Source organism: Anopheles funestus, chromosome X (genome assembly GCF_943734845.2).
Source record: "Anopheles funestus chromosome X, idAnoFuneDA-416_04, whole genome shotgun sequence".
Classification (NCBI taxonomy): Eukaryota; Metazoa; Arthropoda; class Insecta; order Diptera; family Culicidae; genus Anopheles; species Anopheles funestus.
In genome coordinates, this window is record NC_064597.1 from 2,002,342 (window position 1) to 2,015,324 (window position 12,983).

The 12,983-nt window shown below is 38.8% G+C and overlaps 2 protein-coding genes and 1 long non-coding RNA gene across 6 annotated transcripts in view; 1 reads left to right on the forward strand and 2 right to left on the reverse strand.

Annotated features, from left to right (window-relative positions):
- Positions 1 to 4,587, reverse strand: part of LOC125761418 (uncharacterized) — a 66,960-nt gene extending 62,373 nt beyond the window's left edge. Inside the window, exon 1 of the long non-coding RNA XR_007418106.1 lies at positions 2,812 to 4,587. This is a non-coding gene — a long non-coding RNA (uncharacterized LOC125761418). The remainder of the gene's footprint in view (positions 1 to 2,811) is intronic.
- Positions 4,588 to 4,811: 224 nt separating this feature from the next.
- On the forward strand, positions 4,812 to 8,975 carry LOC125761362 (sesquipedalian-2). Its single transcript, XM_049422423.1, has 4 exons — positions 4,812 to 5,079; positions 5,162 to 5,739; positions 5,827 to 6,132; positions 7,034 to 8,975. Exons 2-4 carry the CDS (start codon positions 5,538 to 5,540, stop codon positions 7,486 to 7,488), a joined length of 963 nt encoding a protein of 320 aa, XP_049278380.1. The 5' UTR covers positions 4,812 to 5,079; positions 5,162 to 5,537; the 3' UTR covers positions 7,489 to 8,975.
- A 1,316-nt stretch (positions 8,976 to 10,291) lies between these two features.
- Positions 10,292 to 12,983, reverse strand: part of LOC125761163 (active breakpoint cluster region-related protein) — a 32,567-nt gene continuing 29,875 nt past the window's right edge. For all 4 annotated transcript variants that reach the window (XM_049422080.1, XM_049422073.1, XM_049422093.1 and 1 more), the window contains one exon: positions 10,292 to 12,971. In XM_049422080.1, the coding sequence (XP_049278037.1) occupies positions 12,788 to 12,971 (184 nt within the window). In that variant the 3' untranslated portion in view covers positions 10,292 to 12,787. The remainder of the gene's footprint in view (positions 12,972 to 12,983) is intronic.

Here is a 12,983-nt window from a genome sequence, read left to right on the forward strand (position 1 = left end):
AGGTCAGTCATTTCTTGCCAGCGTTCCAAGAACTCCAAGAACACCGGGCAATAGGCGATCCAAGATGGTGAACTCTCCAAGAATACGAGCGTCCCCCCGTCAAACGCGGAATAGACAGGACAAGCCTACATATACCTGCTCCAAAGTGAAGACGCGGTAACGAACGGAAAAACCAAAGCAATAATGTCCCGTGTAGTGTGTTTGTCCTTCTCCATTGTGACAGGTTCTTCCATCCTTGGAGCCTTTGCTGCTTTCTTGAGGATGGGTAGAAAGTGTGCACGGTAATTGAAGCAATCAGGGCGTTGGGCAACAGAACTTCGGGTCGGGGGTTTTTGGCTTTTGCTGTTGTCTTGATCTTTTTTCCCCCCATCCGACCACCCCCTCCCCCCCTCCCAGGGAAACAAAGTCGTCGAAGACGCGTGCCCGGTACGTAATTGAATTGAATTATGAAAGCAAACCGGCAACAAAGTGGACTGGACCGCAACGTTCAGCAACATGCCGTGCGTACTGCATACTGCAACACATGTTGCGTGGGGTGGCGTCTCACTTTGTTGTACGTTTGTAGATAAATCTGATCATCGGGCCGGGCTCGTAAGTACTATTAAGCGACTAGTTTATCCTCGGTTCACACTTATCGTTTGGGTGGTATCCCTAATTGGTTCACTCGATTAAATGGTGATCTGTCAAACAGTTTGCCGACGGATGTTGGATGGCTAGCTTTTAAAGCTCACCGGCCTTGAAGCCTCTTAAAGTCGTGCAGTAACGCAGCTCGTGTTCATGTTGCACCACAAACAGCATCAACAAAAAAAATGTGCCAATAATGCATGAAAACAATTACTGCAACACCTGCTGATGTAGCAGAAAGCGTCCAGACTTCGAATGCAGTAACGCACCGAGCTGCACACTCGCCAAATATTTGGAATGAAAATTAATAGAATAAATATATTAAATTTTCACCAGCATCGTAGCATCCACCGGTACCGAAGCAGATACGCCGCTTGGTAAAGGAGCCGCTTGGTAGGAAAAAGTGGAAAGCAGAGGTACAAAAAGAGATCCGTGATTTTACTGGCCCTAAGGGTGGGATTGCATTTCCCTTTTTCCCATTTTTTTTTTTTTTTGGTACCAAACGTGCCACCATTTTGCGTGTTTGCGACTGGTCGCAAGTTGTACAACGGCCGCTGGCAACGGTCGGCAAACCTGCCGGACACACCGCTGGGAAATCGAAGGTCTCCTTTCATGGAAACGAGAAAAATATGCAACAACAAAAAATGGTTACGCTTGTCATGTTTGCAATGAAGAGAACACGATACATGTACCTGCATATGCAATCAGGAATAAAAATTTTAAAAAAATCTAAAAATTTGAAAATTTCCTAAGGCTATCCTTTTTTGAGAAATTTTTCAAAATTTTATAACTTGATTTATTTTAATGCCAATTGGTTGAAATAAGTTTCTTATCACTCAAATAATGCTTTGAATTAAACAAATAATAAAAACTCAGAAAAAAAATTTAAAAAAATTTTCCACTCGAAAATTTCATAAGGCCTACCCCTTACGATTTTTTTGAGAAATTTTGCAAAAAAAATTAAATTGTTTTATTTTAATGCCAATGGGTTGCAATGAGTTTCTTTTCACTCTAGTAATGTTTCAAATAAAAAAAAAGTGAAAAATAATAAAAAAAAATTAAAAATTTCAAAGAAATGAAAATTTACTAAGGCTCATTTTTGCACCAACTTTTGCGTATAACTCGATCTATATCTAACGGATCGCCAATCTTTAACCTGTGGTCGATAGATGGCATTAATGGCTACATTTTCTTCTTGGACGGCCATGCCCTCAGATGTCTGTGCCAGAAGTTATTCGAGGAAGCAAGTTCCTTACCCTGTTTGAGAAAATGTAAAATTTTCTTCATTTTCGCACCAACTTTTGCCTATAACTCGGTCGGTATCCAACGGATCGCCAATCTTTAACCTGTGGTCGATAGATGGCATTAATGGCTACATTTTCTTCTTAGACGGCCATGCCCTCAGATGTCTGTGCCAGAAGTTATTCGAGGAACCAAGTTCCATACCCTGTTTGAGAAAATGTTAAATTTTCTTCTTTTTTGAGCAATTCAGCTAAATTGAAAAATGTGATATATTTTAATGCGAATTTGTTACAATGAGTTTCTTTTCACTCAAATAATGCTTTAAATTAAACAAATAATAAAAAATCAGAAAAAAATTTCAAAAAAAATTTCCACTCGAAAATTTCATAAGGCTTACCCCTTACGATTTTTTTGGGAAAATTTGCAAAAAAAAATGAAATTGATTTATTTTAATGCCAATTGGTTGCAATGTGTTTCTTTTCACTCTAGTAATGCTTTAAATAAAAAAAGAGTGAAAAATAATGCTTAAAATAAAAAAAATTAAAAATTTGAAAATTTCCTAAGGCTATAGCCTTAGCTTTTTTTTGCAACAACGTGTTCAGAGCAAGAAAATAAAACCGAGCAGAAAATGCAAAAGCTGCAACAAACGACCAAACGACCAGGAGTTTCATGAGGAAGTATATAAAAATTTCAAATCAACTGAAACGATTTACTTAAACTAGTTTTCTATGTATATAATACTTAAACCAGCGACGGATCAAACCCTTTTGGAGATCCCAGGCGGAAAATTTTTTCTAGAGGTTCCTTTTTTTGAGCCTCACACAAAATACACGGCATTTTACTTTACCGCCAAATATTATAAACTGACGGCTGTCACAAACTGTTCTATCAGTTGTTACTAATAAAAATATTAATAAAAATATTTCTGATTGAATATTTACTTACCGGAATAAACTTCACTTCCGAGGACAAAACTGCTTCTTTGCGGCCATTTTGCTTTTACACACTTTAATTTTTCTTTCAAATACACACTTGAATGCGCTTCGGCACATTTAAAACACACATTTAAACATTAAACACTAGCATACAATGGTAAGCTTAACATTTTATCACACAATAAACGGATCACAAATACACACAATAAACGATCATTGAGAAATGGACATTGCTATTTATTTTCTTCATCAAAACATTTTTCACAACATTTTCCACAACATTTTTTTTCACAGACATTTTTTTTATTAATTTAAACATTAAACACTAGCCTACAATGGTAGGCTTTACATTTATCACACAATAAACGAATCACAAACACACACAATAAGCAATCAGCTCATTGAGCAATAAGAAATTGATACTTCTTTTTTCACAAAAAAAAACCAACACTTTTTTTCTTACACTTTCCGCAACAATTTTCACAACACTTTTCACAACATTTTTTTTCACAGACATTTTTTTTATTAATTTAAACATTAAACACTAGCCTACAATGGTAGGCTTTACCTTTTATCACACAATAAACAATAATAACACACAATAACAATAAGGAATAAGATTTTTTTCACCAAAAAAACGAACACTTTTTTCCGTGCACTTTTCACAACACTTTTCACAACATTTGTTTTTCACAGACATTTTTTTTATTAATTTAAAATATTAAGAACCATCCGAACGAGGAAACAAATAAATCACACGTTTCCGCCATTTTTTAAGACAACACGAGGCACATAGTACACGCACTGATTATTAATTTCGTTACACTCACACGCGTACCGTACCGGCATTAGCGTACATCCACCTGCGTTATTATTCTTAACTTTAACGTCAGAGTAAGAACGCACAAATTGAACACCTGCGCATGTAACCCATCTCGTTATCTCTTAACGACGATCAACCCGATACCGTTTGATCGGAATCTGCAATGATGCGGCTTACATGCGGCTTTTGTATAAAATGTCAAACTTCATACACCTACATACACGCGTACGTTTCACTTTTCTTAATCGGGTTTTTTTCTATGAGCGATGCTAATTTCGCAATTTGCCTTAGAAAGACAATGTGGTTTGTGATATTTGCGCCATTTTGCTTTTACTCAGTTGCATTGTTCGCTCACTTACACTTGCTAACTATGACGCGAGCTGAAACAAACCCAAGCCGACGCTGGCAAAGATTTAGCACACGTGCAGAAGAAAGTTTCACTATTTAACATCACATTAACAACACGAATTGTTCTTTTAATCATTCTTTGTGTTGATTAAGATCCACAAACAAAGGGCATCACTTTTTTCGGCACCAATAAACCACACTAACGCTAAATTATACCGAGCGCTTTTTTTAATCACCGTAATCTGTCACTGTCCGATCGCTACTGATCACAGCTTCACCTGTGCTCATGATCCTTCGTTATCACGACACACCCACACAACTATAATTGGCGAAGCGGTTGGACCGCAGCTTCGCTTGTTCTTTCGCACACACTTCGATCATTGGTTGCGCTGGTTCGATCGTGTGGCAATGAACTTTTTTTTTTGAAAAGGAACCCCTTTTGCATACCATTTTTTGAAATTCAAACTGAAACTGTACGGTCAAACTGTTATCACTGCTGTGCGTGGGGGGGGTAGAAATCACCAATTTATTACGTAAGGAATAAAGGGGAGATACTAAGCACAAGAAAAAGGATTCAATTTTTCATTTAAATGTAGCGTTTTCCTTTAAAACTAATCCTTGTAACTTGTAATCCCTTTTTTAGCGTACTGTTGTAGTTCTATAAAAATTCTAATAGATGGCGTTACTATTCCTACATGTGTTTACAAGCGCTCGCTTTTACTGCTAAATAACAATTCACAAGAGTTATTCAGAGTGAACAAGAGTTCAAACAATAGCAAACAATTTTCTGTAACCTTATTTTATATTTGTATCAAATTAATTCATGATTAAACCACCCAAAACAGACACCAAATGCACAGATAATTTCCTCATCATTACACGGCGCAGATAATCATTTCAACTCTTGAGCGCGCCATCATAAACGCATCCCTCTTTCACCCTATATTTGACGTTCAGCAAACAGCAGACAGAATCGCTTTTGGAACAGAAATAAAAATAATGTGAATTAACCAACCAGATATCGGAGGTAACTGTAGTAGGGAAGCAAAATTCTTTCTGTCGGGAAAATGTGAAAATCAATCACCATCGGTACGTTGCTGCACACCGGTGAGTACATTTTCCTTTCGCGTTGATAATTGTTTCCGCATACCACACCCCAACTTATCGTATTTTTTGGTTATTCATCTAGGTTTAGGCGTGCCATACTGCAAAATACACCGTGTGATAATTTGCGAACAACCCGACCGCACAATCAAACAAACCGACCGATTCATCTTCCACGATCAGAAATAGAACAGTCGCGACGAGTAATCAGTGGATCACGGTTGTGTTGTTTTTTTTAATACAAATTCCTGTTGGTAAAAATGTGCTAGGAGACGAGCATACACACGAACGTCCGTGGCGGAAGCAACGCGCCAAACAACAGGAGAAAAAAATAACGAAAAAATTTCATCCCACCGACACCGTTCTCGGTGTGGCGGTCCGGGGGGGTGGGAAAGCGGGAGGCCACCGTACGGAAGTTGAATCATATTTTTATAACATCATTAGCCATCTATCATAAGACGATGAAAATCAACGAGAAAAATCTGTGCACGTTCGCAACAACGCCACCGGTCGATCTCGAGGGATGGATGAACAAGCGGGGCGAAACGAACAAAAGCTGGCAGCGTCGCTGGTTTGTGCTGAAGGGCAACCTACTGTTCTACTTCGAAAAGCGCACCGATAAGGAACCGCTCGGCATGATTATCCTTGAGGGCTGTACCGTCGGTAAGCGAATGACGTGACTCAATGCCGTTTGGCTCACTCCTACGCAAGAAAACGTGTCTGACTAATCATTCCACTCGTATATTTTAGAGCTCGCCGAAGAAAGTGAGCAGTACTGCTTTCAGATCATATTCCACGGTCCGAACAATCGGACGTACTACCTCAGCACGGAATCACAGGCCAGCATGGAGCAGTGGATGAAGGCACTAACGTGCGCCGGGTACGACTACATGAAGCTAATGGTGGCCGAACTTCAGCGCCAGCTGGACGAAATCGAGGGCCAGTGTCGGGAGAAAACACCCGACACTGTGCCCCTGCTAGCACCACCAAAAGCACCACCGCGGCGGCATAATCCTTTCAACAAACCGCTCACCACGGAGTACGCATCGAATGCAGGTAATTGTGCTTGAAAAATCGGAAGGAGAGCAAACAGCAGTGTGAGCTGCGGGAATGTGAAAAATGTCACTAAAAACACATTCATTCTGTGCGTTTGTAGCAATCGGCTTTCGGTTTAAATGTTTTGCGAGTTTGTTAACATCTTATGGGTGGAAGATATTTTTTTTCTATTCCACCACAAGCATGCTGTCATGTCTCATGTATGTTATTAATCATTCGTGATTTTTTGTTGTTTTGTTTTCCTTTTTTTAAAATGATAATACCCGTGGCTAACATTAAAACATTGGGTCATATAAATAATCTTTTCGGTTTTTGATTTGTGTTTTTTTTTACATTTATTTGCTGATAATTTAAGCGACAAAGTATCGTTATATTTCCCTTTTCTTTCCTAGTATTTGTACCATTCCGTGGAGACTTTTTATATGACCGAATATTTGTGCATTTATGTGATAATTTTTACCTAACAGCAACGACACATTTTGTGTGCATTTGCGTGTGTTTAAAATTTAAAAAGGATACTAATTGGGGAAGGGAAAGGGATCACATCTTGTCTGTCTGCCTTAATTGTATTCACTGTGAATTACATTGTCATTGAAGTATTACTTCTTTTTATGTTGCCCTTGCTCTGGACCAAATGCTTGTCATACGGTGTGCTCTTGCTTTTGGAAGGAGTGTTTGTATCATCCTTTCTTTTATTGTCAAAAGGGGTGAGATAAAACCGTTTTGCAAACGAAGATGCATCTACCGGGAATCGGGTTCTTACCATACTATCTTCTTTGTTTGAAATATGTTTCCGTATATTTTGTTTCTCTCTTTGTACGCCAAAACACGCCCGGCTCGTCTTGTATCTTTTATCTACTACTTTTACTACTTCTACTACCACCCCCTACACGTGATGCAGATACCGGCACCAGTGGTGTGGATGAAGGACTGGGAACTAGCCCACCAACACCGCTAACACGTTCCGGCCGGAAAGCACCAGCACCACCCACACCAGCAAAACAGCAACAACCGTCATCCGGTGCAGCAACCGAACCGGTTCAGCCACCACCACCAGAAGAAGTTACCCCGACCCGTGCCGGTAAGATTGTGTCCGCAACGAAGTCAAGCGATGCCATCGCATCGATGACGGACGAACGACCCCTGGAACGGGGTGCAGTTGTATCGTTCTCGTTCGAAACGATGCACTCAGCGCTCGGTGTGCCGGTGTTGGCCGACCTGAGCAAGTGGAATGCCAGCCGCCAGGAGGTGGTGCACAATAACGAGGAAAATGTGGACGATAAACGACCAATGCCGGAAGCCACCGGTATCACAATATCGGAGAGAGCTAGTAGCGTGGTTGGAGGCGATAAGTAAGAGCGATGATTGATGGGAAAAAAAGCATTGCTAGTGATAATGGACACCATCGCGGTTGTTCCCACAAAAGGGGAAAGATGTACTGTCCATAGGGTAACGAAACGCACACGCGACAAGCACATATGTTAGACGATTGTTTTACAACAAACATGGTGACAATATTCCGTTGGTTTAGTTTATTTAGCTTAGGTTGCATTTTTCTTCCATCTTTGCCCTTCTTTTACCCGGGGGTTGACACCACTGCAGACGAACTAGAAAGATGCTCCCTTGTCACTAAACCAGACAGTGCACTATTCCTGGCTAACACACACGTAGCTTAGTGGTTGAGGGTTGTTTCATTTGTTTTGTTTACTCTTTTTTTCTTATCTTGAATTTTGTAATGTTTTTTTTTGTAACTCATAACATGCCAATTAATCGTACTCTTTGCATTAAATGTTAACACTAAATGCTTTAATCTTTTTTTTTCTTTTGTTTTGTTTTGTTTGTATTGCTTTTTAGTGTTTCTTCATTACGTTTTGTCTGCTATCTGCTTTTGGCGGGAAATGTATTATGAGTTAATTAATTATAAAATCACAGCACAACTTTAACCTTTACCATCAAACTTAATTTAATTTTTTCTATTTATACACACGCACACAAACTGTCCTTCTATCCTTTTTTCCTTTCCCTTTTTCGGCCATTTTCCCATCTTCATGCACACACACACACGAGAAACCAGCAGTTAAACGTGCTCGAAAGCGGAAACCTCTCGAATCACACTTATAGAGATTGTATAGCTTTTGACGAAGCGGGAATTCTAGTACGTGCCTACCTGCTATTTAGAATGATTTTAAGTAGTTCCGTTTCACTTAATATATAATCATTAGTAGTAGAAGGGAAAAGGTCCATATTACTGCGTTTATATTTAAAAAAAAATCAAACAACACACAAACATGCCAAATACTGTATACCACACTGTTCCCATATACGCACACAAACAGGACAGGCACCGGACAGGATGGAATTTTTCATCGTTTGGAGCACGTGGGAGCATTCATTGAAATGTTAACTACGAGCTACGAAGGAGCTAAGGATTTATTCTCCCAAACAAAACGAGGGGGAGAAAGAAAAAACATATCGGTGCCAAGTATGGATGAGTGCGCGTATTGGTGGTCCTATTTGTGTCAATTTACGTCCAGTGACGTAGGGTAGTAAGGTGTTATAAATCGCAAATAAAACGACTTTCCTTCTCCTGTTTTCCACTCTCCAAACCCCTGTGCCAAATTAAAGAAATATACATATTTAGTCCAGTTTTAAATTCGAACAATTCGCGCCTAGCTCTAAGTGATGAACGGCAACGTTTGCAAACGAAAGGAGGGATCGAATTAACAAAAGGAAATAAATTAAGAGCAATTTGTTTTAGTTTAAAAAAAAGATGTGCGAAACATTTTTGCCTTACATTATTATTTATGATAAATAAATCAAAACTTGTTACTAAATTAACGAAATTAACGTTTTCTTTTTTTGTGTGAGCCAAAAAATTAAAAGTTTGTTATATTTGTTAAACAATATTTTAACAAGGGAGGGTAAAATATTACATAAGTCGCAACCTTGTTGTTGCATTTTTACACCAAGAAGCAAATAAAAGCAAACAATAACAGATAGAATTAATATAAAATAAACAATAGATCATAGTTCTCAACATTTTCTCGTAAAGTTAACAAAGAAAGAAATGCACAGTAAACAAAACTTTTTTACATTACTGTTTGAGAAAACGAAACTGATTGCTTACTGTTTTTTTTTATTATTGTTTCCCATAAGAGTTTTTCTTTTCCTTATATGTATATGTGTGTGAGTGTGACGGGGGAGTTGTGTGTGTGTTTTTTTTATTTTCTTTGCTTAGTTTTGCTCCATAAACTAGGATATTGCCATTGCTCCCGAAAAATGTAGTTATTTTCTTTTTTTGTTTTGTTGCTTTACGCTTTTAAGCGCCATTCATTCTTCACAATACATGAACACAAACGCCATGTTTGTTTTGTGTTTTACTAACTTCCTTTTTTTACTTTACTTGCTGGTAATGAAAAAAACGATGGTGCATTTGTTCAGCTTTTCTAAGTTTCCATCCACACTAAATTCACCATCGCGCCCAAAAAGCGCCTTTTGCCTGGCCGTTCTTATAAACTAGGGGGGGGCGAGAGGGTTCAAAATTTGGCCATTTTGAGAGTGTGCAGGAGTGGCATTAGAACGCAAAACAAAATGGGGATTAACATCAGTTTTGGTCGTTTGTTTTTCCGTTTCAGGAAAGGAGTTTTCTTTTTTGGTTGTTTAGTTAAAAATAGGGAATTAAAGATGGGAATGTACTTGGTGTGTGTTTTTGGGGAAGAATGGTGGTGGGCAGTGATCGCGAAAAATGGAGTGAAACGGCACTTTCTTTTCCCCAGTTTTACAACGTTTGCTATAAAGCCTAAAAAAAACCGGTATCATGTATATAGTATAGTGTATAATAGTTTTATCATTAGTCGACATGTTCTTCCCCGGTTTCCCTTCATCTTTAGGTTCATGGTCGTTTCGTTCGTTTCCTACTTTTTACACACATACTGGTACACCATAGCATTGCCACTGTTTTATCAAATTTGGAAAGAAAAACGGGAGGACAATCATACCGTTTCACAGCTTTGTTTTTCTTCTCCATTGCCATAAACCTGCGCACCTAACACTGTAGATAGAACCACCTTTGCAATGCACTTTTTTTCTGTTTGTTTGTTTGTGTTACCTTCAGCCACGCTGCCGCTAACTTGTTTCTCAGCTCTTATCATCTCTTAGCTTATTTTGTTTTTGTTTTTTTACATGTAATGCTTCCTGTTTTTCCCCTTTTTTTCCTATCTCAGCGCATCATCGAGCAAAATTGTCCAAAAATGTTTAAATACGATTACGGAAGGGTATGAGGTGTCGGGCAAGGGGAAGCGATACAATATAAAGGGGGGAGGGTGGTTAGCTTCCGCTTTGCTTTCGGGTGTTTCAAATACAAATACTATCATGTGTAAAGTTTCCTTTTTTTCTTTGTTTTCTTTTGTTTTTTTTTTCATTTATGAAGCTGAGGTTGAATAAACGCATTTAGGCGTAATTACGTGATCCCTGTTTAAATGTACGCGCGCGTGTGTGTGTGTCTTTTTAAATACTTAATTTTCTTTTTATGTTGCACACACACACACACACACTCATACACACAACTAGTTGTTGTATGCTCCATCATTTCAATACCATCCCGGGCATTGGAGTCACTCCCTTGAGATGGTACTGCTATGCATCATACTTTTCATCTCTGTTTTCTATCATTCTGACTTCGTGTTCGTCACTCGATCTTCTCTGTTTTACGTCTACGCATTGCCCATACGCTAAACACTACTGCATTCGAATTTGTCTAAATACTTTGCCAGTGAATGTATTGTATTGTTCGCGATATCAATGGCTTTTAGGTATAATGTCTATGAATATAACTATTTATATGTATATATATATGTATAGTTGCCCATGTTTAATAAGTATAATAATATATGATTTTTTTGTTGTTCTTGTTGTATAAAGATTGCGTTTCGTTTCGGTTGTGTATTTTTTTGTTTTCTTTATTTTATGTGATCACATACTTTCTATTTCACTTTCGCTTCGAACCCCTGAACCCCTGTGTTGTTGCTGTTTCGCTCGCTCGCTCATTACTCACGGCGCTCTAATCAACACCCATGCAGCGCGTTATACTGCTACACGAAATGATTGTTTTAATCTGTGCCCCCTCTATCATCATCTGCTAAATCTCCCGTTGCATTTTTGTTTTAATTGCATCTGTGCAAGAAAACATATAAATCATTGTTTACGAGAATGATTTGGAATGTTCTATGTGAACGTAATAATTCAGCTTATCTTAACCGAAGTAAAGAGCGATACAAAATTTGTTCGTGTTCGTATTTCTATACCTGATCGAACACTCACAATTGCAACAAAAAAAATCACACCAAAATGACAAATAAAAAAGACATAGGCTGCCTGATCGATTTTAATTATTCGATCTTTAAGTAAATATTTTTAAAATGAAAAACAAAACCAAATTTACCAACAACGATCACTAGCAACTGCTTTACCGCTTGGTGTTGCTGTCTATGAAATACCGTATTATACGTAAAACACAACAAGGGAACGCTTTCTTTTCGAACAAGATGTTACCAACATCTTACAAACGTAGGCACGACGGGTGAAAAAGTAAAGGCAACGTTTCCAGCACGGGAAATAAAGGGACGATGATAAATACACAGCGGAAGTGAAGGGTGCCACATTGCTTTTGAAGCAACTTGTAAATCAACTTGTAATCACTAATGCACGACGGGAACGACGTTTTTCTTTTTCTCCTATAGCAAACGCTGCCTTATTAATAAAATTATTCTTACCGCTTCTAACATTAAAATACGCACTAAACCTAGCGAAAGTATCTGAGCTGACGTACGGGGTTTTCGTTTCAGTAAAAAGCAAACAAAAAAGGAAAAAAAGCTGCCTGGGGTAGTATTGTCTTGCCTTTGGGACTTTTGTTTTGTTTTTTAACATTTTAAAACTAATTCTGTTTGATTTTTTTTTGTTAGCGTTGTTTGTTTTGGTTTCTAAGACGGTAAGAGGACGAGAGGAATCTTTGCTCTTCTAGATTGTCAAGGTCTCTCTCTCTTGCGCTATCTATCGCTCTTTCTAGCACGCATTATCTACAACTACACTATACCGTTTTTTATCGGGCACGGTATAGAGAGAGATTGTGTGCCAATCGGGTCGCTTAGCTAATACAAATTTGTAACTTACTACTGATAAAACAAAAAAAAAACGTAAATCTTTTGGTAGTCTTTCATTCGTAAAACACAAACAACGAAGAGCTAGTATCAAGTCACGAAAATCTAGAAATCTTTCGCACCGGAACGTTTGGAAAACCCCTTGAGCTTAAAAAGTGGGTTATTACACATCCTGCTTTCCCATATGCTTTAGCATAATATTAAACGTTCTTCTTTTTTTTGTAATCATCTCGACGTGCGAGCGAGCGAGCGAAACAATTACATCCCGCAACGCAATAATGCGCCCGCGAGCGAGGGAGAGAAAGAATGATCGGAAAGGCGTTTTTTCCCCCCCTGAACCAGAGGGCCCCCCCCGTCGTCTGAGCGAAAACATCCCGGAACGATGGAGGTGTCCAAAATGGAAATTGGAAATATAATCAAATCATTCAGTTCTGGTTGGCGACGAAATATCGAGCGCAGCTTTCGGTTTCGTTCATTGGTGGAATTGGTGTTCGGTTGCACTATTTTAGTCGTGCCTGCAGGAAGCTGTACAGGATGCCTGCCTGCGTCATCACATCGGCCGTGCTCGATTCTAGCAGATCCTTCTGCTTGATCGCACTCGGGCCGGGTCGCAGCAGCGTCGGCCCAAACACCATCGCCAGATTGTGTAGCGACATCTTGTTTTCGATCTCCTGCTGATGTACCCTACAATTTGTA

Coding starts and splice junctions, on each gene's coding strand:
- LOC125761362 (XM_049422423.1), top strand. CDS start 5,538: ATGAAAATCAACGAGAAAAATCTGTGCACGTTCGCAACAACGCCACCG. Junction 5,740..5,826: donor CCTTGAGGGCTGTACCGTCG/GTAAGCGAATGA, acceptor CGTATATTTTAG/AGCTCGCCGAAGAAAGTGAG. Junction 6,133..7,033: donor GGAGTACGCATCGAATGCAG/GTAATTGTGCTT, acceptor CACGTGATGCAG/ATACCGGCACCAGTGGTGTG.